Source organism: Corvus brachyrhynchos, unplaced genomic scaffold (assembly GCF_000691975.1).
Source record: "Corvus brachyrhynchos isolate BGI_N302 unplaced genomic scaffold, ASM69197v1 scaffold281, whole genome shotgun sequence".
Lineage (NCBI taxonomy): Eukaryota > Metazoa > Chordata > Aves > Passeriformes > Corvidae > Corvus > Corvus brachyrhynchos.
This window is the reverse complement of record NW_008236509.1, coordinates 1,025,936-1,035,159: the sequence shown is the minus strand read 5'-3', so window position 1 is coordinate 1,035,159 and position 9,224 is coordinate 1,025,936. Positions and strand designations below refer to the sequence as shown.

Sequence of the window (9,224 nt, the reverse complement as noted above, 5' to 3'; positions counted from 1 at the left end):
ATTACTGTGCTTTAGAGACAGCCCCATCTATACAAAGAGAAGGAATTAAATGTTACTGCAATTTTCCCGTGTAAAAAATATCCATGAGAGTGGTAACAGTCTGTAAATATTGCCCTCTTAATGACAGTGTTCTCCCTTCAAGTTCTTGATGCTGCAGTCCCTGAATTTCATCTCTACATTTTTGCCTTCCCCAATGTCTGAGTTTGAAGAAAATTTACAATACATTTGATAAGTAGTTTTTTTCTCTCTTCCAAAAGTTCTTAAGGATGCTTTTAGCAGTCTCTATCTATGGTAAATGGTAGTTTAATGAAGTACCCTACCTAGGGGATGGTACTCCCTCTCTGCTCCTTTGCCCCCACTTCCACCTCCCCTATGTTGGCCAAGAGGCAGCACAGGGCAGTCAGAAGAGGAATAATGAGGGAATGCCTCTGTGCAATGCCTGGTTCTCTAGCTGACAGATTCCTCAGCATTTTTGTTGTGGGCCAGCACGCAGGGAAGAGCTGAAGGTTCTGTTATTGAACACCCCTTTCCCTCTGGAGCGGAATTTAGCTGCCAATTATACTTAGAAGTTTCACTGGTGAGAAATTCAGTTCTGGGAAAGGAAACTCACAGTTGAAGAAAAATTTGGTGTGAATGTAAAGAGGAGCAGCAGCCAGGCTTTAAAGCAGTTCCTGTAACACTCTGTACATGGAGGGGGTGTGCACATACACACAAACACACAGCCTTGCAATTCCAGCACTGCCTTGGGAAAGTCTGTATTTCCATGAAACACTCCCATAATTTTTTAAATAAAAAACACAGCATTTAATGATTAAAATAACACAACAGAATGAACAAATGTTTTATTGGCATGTTCATTGTTGTAAACAGCATCTGGCATGAAAAAGTTTACCAAAATCTTTTGATTGTTATAAATTAGGTGGTTTTTCCAAAAACTATGGAGAATTGTTCTCTATTGATCTTTATGGACCAAAGCAAAAAATTGCTGTTCCTAGGCTTTGCAATGAAATCATGTTGACTGCATCAGTCTTTGCACCACAGCCTGAACTACCAAGTTTGTACGTTGAGGTGTTAAGAGGCTGCCCCAATACTTGACTACATATAGCTATGGAATCAACTCTGGGAAAAATAAATTGACTTTCAGCGGGTGGAGAAGATGCAAAGTTGTAATAGTCTTAAAAACAAAATGTACAAAAAGTAGCGGAACAGAACAAAAACTTAGCAACAAGGGGAAGAACAACCCTAAATTACCCAGCATCATCAAACATAAAATGAATACAAATTTAAATAGGCAACTATACTTCCAAATGTACACAATGAATGTTGATATGTGTAAAGAAATACCATGGTAAATAGCTGAACTGCAGTTCTGGTAAATGGATAGGGCAGATTTTATTTACACATCGAACGCAATATACTAGAGCTGCTCACTGGCTTCAGTAACCTATTAGAAAACCACTTTACCTTACAACAGCACTTCTGCAAACAAACAATGCCTGCTGGCAGCTTCCTGCAGACACCTCTCAGACCCCCTGTTTTATGGAAGAATATTCTAAAACCTGACACTGGCAGCACTCCCATGTCCAGCCCTTTCCCGCTGCTTTCCTAGAACCAATGTGTTAACATTTACTCCAGACTCTCTGATGAGGTAATGCGTGTATCAGTGAAACAAACAGAGAAAAGGATTCTTTCATGGCCTTTGCACAGCTTTTATTATTAAGCTATGAGTATCCTGTTGGAGGCTAGTTTCACTAGCTACTATGTGCACACTGTCCTCAACAATTTCCACTCATTTCCCTCCCCGCCCACTTTTGAGTTCTAAGCTTTTATTTGCACATCCCTTTTAGCTTTACAGTACATTTGACTATAGTGCACAACATGATTCCAAGTCAAACAGTGCCCAGCGGGGCCCCGCGCTGGGCCGGCCCCCGCCCGGCCGGTGCTGGTGTCAGCGCTTTACACCTAATGAATGTCCTGCCGTAATGGCACTACACAGTAGTAGTGAACCTTTTGATTGGAAACAAAAAAAATTCCCCAGGGAAAATGCTATAGCAAGTATCAGTCTTGAGTCAAATCTTTATTTGGTGCTCCATCCAGATAAATTTTTAGTGCTTTTTCTTTACGGGGAGAGTAGGTTACCCGGTGTCCAGTTTTCTGGAGTCTGCTGCTTTCTTTTTTCATCAGTTCATTTCTTTGCTCATCTGTTAATTCCATTAACTCTTCAGTTTTATCCCTAAAATGTAAACATAGGTTCAAATTCAGATCAATACAGTAACCATAAGTAGATTTCTGCTTTTTTTTTTTTTACTTGAAGCAACTTAGTAGAAACCACAACTAAGCACAATACTTCTCAGGGATTGCTCTGTTCTGCAGAAACAGGCAATGTGTCTAAACCTGCTTTTCCAGCAGGAACACTCAGCATTCTGACTGACTACAGACCAGGGGAAGAAACAAGCCCATACTCCTCCATCTCTCTTACTCCTATTCTGTATAGACAGCTACAGCTCTGCTCTGCTCTTTTGGTCACAGTGCCAACAGCTGGAAGCAGTGTGTCAGCCAGTCCCTGCCAGATGTTCTCACAAGTAATTTTCATCAAGACCAGCACATTATTAACCAGCTGTTTCTCCCCAGCTCGCATGCAATTATGAAAAATACCACAGAAACAATGTGTCCATGAGGTTGCCTCACCCACCGAGTTTAGGAGAAATGAAAATATTCCAGCTCTCAGTCCTCAGCTCCTGCCCCAGGTTCCTGCCACCAGCTGATCAACATTTTTCATATTAATAGAATTTTTATCGTAACAGGCTTTTTAGAAAGAAGCCATACTAATTTCTCAAAGGAATAAACTCAGGAAATAAAATCCTTGCTCTCCAAAACCTACAGCAAGACACTCACAAACTCCACGTGGGATGTGGTTCTATTTTAATTTTAAGAAATTAAATCCAGATACACACTCAAGCATTAGCTTTAATTTCAGTGGTTTGGAAGGGAGGATTGAGTAAAAGGGTGCAGTGCTTGTTTTCTTAAACTTAATTAATATTCAGACTTTTAGGAAGCTGAGAAGCACAAATATTTCAGCTGAATATTTTAAACCTTCTTTTCTTTAAGATAACAGAAGAGTATTTTATGTTCCTGTCCATTACATCACCCCTTAAATGTTAACTACAGCTCTTTTTTTGCATGGTTTATGATACTGTAATGAAAGACATACCTATAAAATATTACTGCACCATCATCACAAATGTACAGAGGCCAGACATTCAATGTAGATACTTTTGGATTCCAGTCCAAGTCTTGATGAATCTCTAGTATGGAAATGTCACATGGAAAGGTTCCTCTACCCTGAAAAAACCAATTACTTAGTTAATACAATAAAACTCACATTCACACATCTGTGCCATTAAAACCTAAAAATACACAAAATCTTACTTACCTTTGCAAATTCTATGTTTTCCAAGGGTATTCCACTTATTTCACTTAGCTGTGAAGAGAAATGGTGGATTTAATACTATTCCAAAGCACCATTACACAATGTCTACATAAAGTCAGTAGCTGCCAAATCTAGAAGTGAATTATCTGCAAGTCCTCCAATGTACAAAACAACAGTGACAAGTACACATTCTTAACATTTCTCAAGTTACCAGTGTGTGTCACAAGTGACCCTTGCTGTGACAGTATTTCATCACACTTCTCTTAATACTGAAGGGGAGATACAAATGTTCGTAGAAACAATTAGTAACATGCAAGTTCCAGGATACAGAGACTGACTGCCTCATGTTAAACCCTCAGCAGTTTCCTTGTGTGACAGGAAGCTGTTACCCACTCAGCCTGGGAGCAGGCACAGCTGCAAAATATGCATGACTAAGACCCACCTCCACACACCTGCACTTCCTACCAGCACTTTAAAATTGCTCCCTGCATATCAATTCTTAAGAAAACAAGGGCAGCCAACTCTTTTCTTCAGATACAAGTGAGGAGGAATTCTTGACTGCATGCAAGTACCTGTAGCCACAACTTCATTTCTATCTGAAGAATACAAGAAAGCAGCCCATAGCTTAATCCGTGTAAAGCACAAACCCAGCCTGTGAACTAACCCCCCTAATTTAACAATTCTCAGGGTCACTGACACCAGCAGTTTTGCTGGCCTCAACATCCAAGGTGGCCTCCTAACAACTGGGCATTGCCACACATAAATAAACATTTCTCCAAGAGTGGAACCCTGTGATACACTGGATTAAGGAAACAGTCTCAGTAGGAGACACTCCTGCTCCAGATTTCTGCTGGGATGACACTGGTCTGCTTAGCTGTTAGAGGGTCCTGGCCTTAAGCAAAACCAAACCATACCACAGCCATACTTTCCAACCAAAACAGAGTTCAACCTACTTGATACAGCAACACCACCCCTCACCAACAGCTCTCAAATTCAAGTATGAGGAGGCTGAAAGGTTTGGTATTTTGGAATAACAAAACATTAGCTTGAAAAACACAAAGTGGCAATGGCTTAGCTTTTCTTTCATGTGTGTTTTTTGAGGATAAGGGAAACAGGTACTATTAAGCTGCTTAAACATCAAGATATGACTTTTTTAGCATGTATTCACCTGAATACTTTCATACCAGACCATTATGTGAAACTAAGAAGTAAAGTTGGTAATTCATGTGGCTTTGGTAATGGGATGGGATAGGTTATCCATTCCTGGAGAAAAATTATCACCATGCAACAAGATTTTTGGAGCTATGACATCTTTGTGCTTCCCAGCACAGAACATCAATAAGGCTCTTGGTCATCACAAGAAACTTGCATCATGTTACACATTTTACCTTCTCTTTTAATTCTTCGACACTGCTGCTTTCTAGTACGACTTCCTGGAAAGAATCTAATTTCATTTCTGACGGCCTCCATCGTCTCGATAAAACAGCAAGTTGTGACATGGATTTCATCTTTTCTACTCCTAGCAAAGAAATAGATTATTTTATCAATTGTATTATTGTATTAATATCACAAAAAATACTATTTTAAATTAGGGTTTGTCCATAGTTTAACCATACTCTAATATGGAAGACTGTCCTACAGATACATACACAAATTAAGTAACCCAGTGTGCTGCAAGCAGTTCACTTATAAAATCGGGGAAGAGGAAAGGAATAGGACTTAGCTGAAGTTATCAGCTAGTGTTATCAGCTCCTTTAAAGGAATTTTTCATGGGAAGGATCTCCTTGAAGCCATGCCAGTTTTTGTTCTTTAGGGCACAGTTTTCCATAACACCCAGCTCAGTTATCCACACAGTATCTCTCCACCTAACCAGAACCTGACTCCAGATCTGGCATTTGCATGAGGCCTTCCTATCATGTGCTTCACTTCCTTTACCAAAATAAGCTTTCCCCATTTAACTTCTAGATCTCTAGATTTCCCCATTCAACTTCTAGATCTCCCTCACCAACTCCACACTTGTTATTGAACTCTTCTTTCCACCCACCACCTTCAAGAGCTTTAGTATGTGCTGCCTCCAGCCTTTTTATATCTTGTTTCAGGTTCCAGAGCAGTCTCTGGCTGACGGAGCAATATTGTTTATATTACAATGAGATAAGCATAAGTGAAATCTCCAATGGTTGATTTTATTTTTACTTTTAATTAGTCTATAATTTTATAATCTAGCACATGCAGAACATGTGGCTTAGAGTTTTATGGCAAATATTACATGCTTGTTTTGCATGAACCCATTATAGATTACAGGGCTTTCGAGTGTTCTGTAATCTCTCTGTGAGTTAGGTGGGCTGCAGTGTCTAAAGCTGTATCTCCAAGACCAACTCACTACAGAAACACTACAGTAATTATCTAAATCTAATAACAAAGAATTTAAATTGTAAAGTTTTAACTGCAGTGTGAGCTGACATGTATGTCCATAGGAATCTGTGGGCCTCCTGAACCTCCCAGGTTCATTTCATATTTTGATACTTGCATTGGCACAATTCTGTTAGAACTGAAAATACCAGAATTGAACACAGCTGTGACTAACTGCTAAGTGAGACTTCTTAAATCAGGTATGCTTGGGAAGAAAATTCCTGAGTGAATGGAATTCACATTCTTCATCTATACATTAACAGCAGCATCTGTTAATCCGGAGGACAAACAGCATGGCCTTCTTTTCTTACCCTTAAATTATGCTTTTGCATTCAGAATCAAAATTTTAAGTGTATATGCCAAGGATTGCTTAAGAAATGGCATATTTTAAATGATATTTAAGCAGAATTTCAGAAACAATCTGCTCTCTAATATTTGATTCCAAAATTGTTTTGATGAACAAAAGTTCTGTTCCAAAATTAGCTCTTCTTGACAGAAGTGGTTTTGCAATCCTGTCTGAAAACTACTAAATGCCTGAACTGCTGTGCTGACTTAAAACAAACGATACAAATGTATTATGTATATGCACACATATATTTCAGCTAACTAGTCATCACCAGGACCAATTCAAAAATAAATCATTACCATCAAGTATTTCTAAGAAGACCTCCCAATTGCTGGAAATATTGATATCTTCTTCATAGATATGATAATCCAGAAACACAGTGCCTGGATTCTTCCATGTTTTCTTTCGTAGGCGAAACCTATAAATACATCACCAAAAACCCCAGTGAGCTTCTATCTGCTCATGAACACTTAGCACTGCCAGAGATAAAAACTGAGTATTTTCTGACAAAACTGAAATACTACAGCTCATTAATGCAAGGTTTGGTGAGGTTTAGCAGGAACAAGTTTAATGTTCTGAAACAGTCCTGACAGCAGGGTGCCACTACTGGCTTAGTGTTGAATCATTCATAAACACAAGGAAAACAAGTCTGTGTTCCATTTGTTCAATGCAAGAAATATGCAGGGATTTAAGGGAAGAAAACAGTTTCCTAATTAGGGATTACCCAATTATGGTAAAGGGAAGACAGCACAAATCAGTGCTGTACATACACATGATGATGCTGCACAAGTAATTTGCTGCAGTGATCTACGCTAGGCCTGCATGTAGAGAGCAGGTGGCTCTTTTATGAATTGATTTACTTAATGTTCCCCTTTCTGAAGGAAACCATCATTAGAGAGATTTAAAGCTGCAGACATGTTGCACACAGGCAATTCTAGGTAAATATTATCCCCTATAGAAGTCATTCTGCATGAGATGAAAGCGAAGAATTGCTGAATTAGTGTTTGTATTCACAAACTGATTCAAAGACCACAGCAATTTATTTCTGCTTCTTTCATGATTTTCCTTCTCCACAAGAGGAAAGAAATCCCCAAACACATTTTAGAGTGATATTTAATCAGGTTTACCTGTCAATTGTCAAGTCTAGGCCACATTGTTCTCGAAGCTGAGGAAGCAGCTCCTCTTTGGACTGTCGGACAGTCATTCCTTTAGCAAAAACTGCATCTAGAAGAAACTTGCATGGCTGTCAACATAAACAGAAAGACATTAAAGACAGAGTTCTTTTGAACACAGAACTGTAATTTGCCTCTGTTTATACCTTATGACCAGTCCCATCCACCTGGAAAAAAGACCAGTAAAGGCTTCTCATTAACAAGGTAGGCAATGAATTCATTAAAATGGGGTGTAACTAATTTGTGTTGCAGCTGCCCTTCGGCAGAGCACTCAAACCTTCTGAATGCCTGTGCAGAAATACTGCCTGTGCTGTGCTGCTAACTGCTACCATTACATTCACATTCCAAACACTGGGAAAGGAGCTTTCATATTAAATAAGCCACATGATAATAAAAATGCCACTTTCTTGCCTTTCATGGATCAGACAGAACTCCATGACTCCATGGGAGTTACTTTAAAACTTTTATTATTCCCTGCTTTAGCAGTTCAGTTAGTCTTTCCTCATAATTAATACATATCCTGCAGTTTTGTCCAAAACATAAAGTGCATACAAAGTCAGCTTCTAAAGACTGCAATCTATATAGTGACATCACCTCTATATTCTTCATGCCCCAAAAGATGTAACAAGCTTGCACTATTGCAAGAGAGGCACTTTGGCTTCAGGCTTGCCTTATGCAGAGGGCCATTACCCAGAAAACCACCCTGATAAGCACTGTCTGCAGCACATGAATGCAATGAATTAGATCAGTTCGACATCACTGAAAACCACAACCACGAGCAAACACACTTTCTTCTTTGGAGAGAATGCTACATGACTGTCATGCATTTAAGGGAAACAAAGAAACAATTCACTTGTCCTCCATTTACACCATAGAAATAAAGACACTTTAGAGACACTGTAAATCACATTCCAGTTGCTTACTTGGAACAGAAATCATCTCAAACTCCCTTTCTAAGTCCAGAAAAACTTGCAGGGAAATGTAAAGAAAAGAAGGAGTTTCATTTTTTCCCAAGATTTCAAAGCAAAACCTTGGCCAGGCCACATACTAATATTTTCATGAATCAGTCTTGAAACATTCAATGCCTTACCTCAGGCTCATTTACCAAAAGCTGATAGACTTTGACTCTGTATTCACCCTTCTTAAGGGCTCTTCCAAGTCTAATAGTTATCTAGAAGGCAAAAGGAATATGTTAGAACTAGTATCAAAATCAGAATTACATTTTGTAACACACTACGAAGACCACAATAATTATTTCACTTGTTGTAAATTAAGTTTATCTATATTGTACCAATATATTTTTAATGATGCAAAATAACTTCTGAATAACCTTATTGTCATCAGAAAATGACGAAAGGGTCTCATTCAGCCGAACGCTCTCAAACTCTTGATTGCTGGCATAGACTCTAAAGACTTTGAAGTGAGAAGATGGAACTCCAACAAAAGGCTCCAAGTGTTGCTTGAAGGCAGACAGTGTAATTCTTTTATCAACATGCACCATCAGCCCTAAGCAAAAACAAAGATAAAAATGGTATGAAACACCTTGCTACCAAAACAAAAAGCGCTCTCACACACAATTTCTATATATTCGAAGTTACCACTTGCAGCAAAACAGTACTGAAAAGCCTGAATTATGGTTCATGGCTACGTGGACATTTTATCTAATGATGTTATTATAACCTTTAACAGCTTTGCTGCATTTTAAGTGTTTATGGGCAGATATTTCGGGGGGGGACACAACAGTGCCAAACCGCCCTGGTTTGCATTCAGTGACATAGTGGAGCAGAAAGACAACAAACAGAATCCCATGGAGCAACTGCAGATAATCCTCCTACAGCTTTGCCCTGCTTCAAGGGAGAGGGAACCG

The 9,224-nt window shown here is 39.0% G+C and overlaps 1 protein-coding gene across 3 annotated transcripts in view; it reads right to left on the bottom strand.

Annotated features, from left to right (window-relative positions):
- Positions 1-803: 803 nt before the first annotated feature.
- Positions 804-9,224, bottom strand: part of USP47 (ubiquitin specific peptidase 47) — a 50,756-nt gene continuing 42,335 nt past the window's right edge. For 2 of the 3 annotated variants that reach the window (XM_017726306.1, XM_017726307.1), the window contains exons 21-28: positions 8,688-8,863; positions 8,448-8,528; positions 7,313-7,428; positions 6,485-6,603; positions 4,819-4,949; positions 3,434-3,481; positions 3,212-3,342; positions 804-2,233 (exon numbers count right to left, since the gene is read on the bottom strand). In XM_017726306.1, coding sequence (XP_017581795.1) covers positions 2,059-2,233; positions 3,212-3,342; positions 3,434-3,481; positions 4,819-4,949; positions 6,485-6,603; positions 7,313-7,428; positions 8,448-8,528; positions 8,688-8,863 — 977 coding nt within the window. In that variant the 3' untranslated portion in view covers positions 804-2,058. The remainder of the gene's footprint in view (positions 2,234-3,211; positions 3,343-3,433; positions 3,482-4,818; positions 4,950-6,484; positions 6,604-7,312; positions 7,429-8,447; positions 8,529-8,687; positions 8,864-9,224) is intronic. The other variant, XM_008644054.2, reaches the window with a different exon arrangement.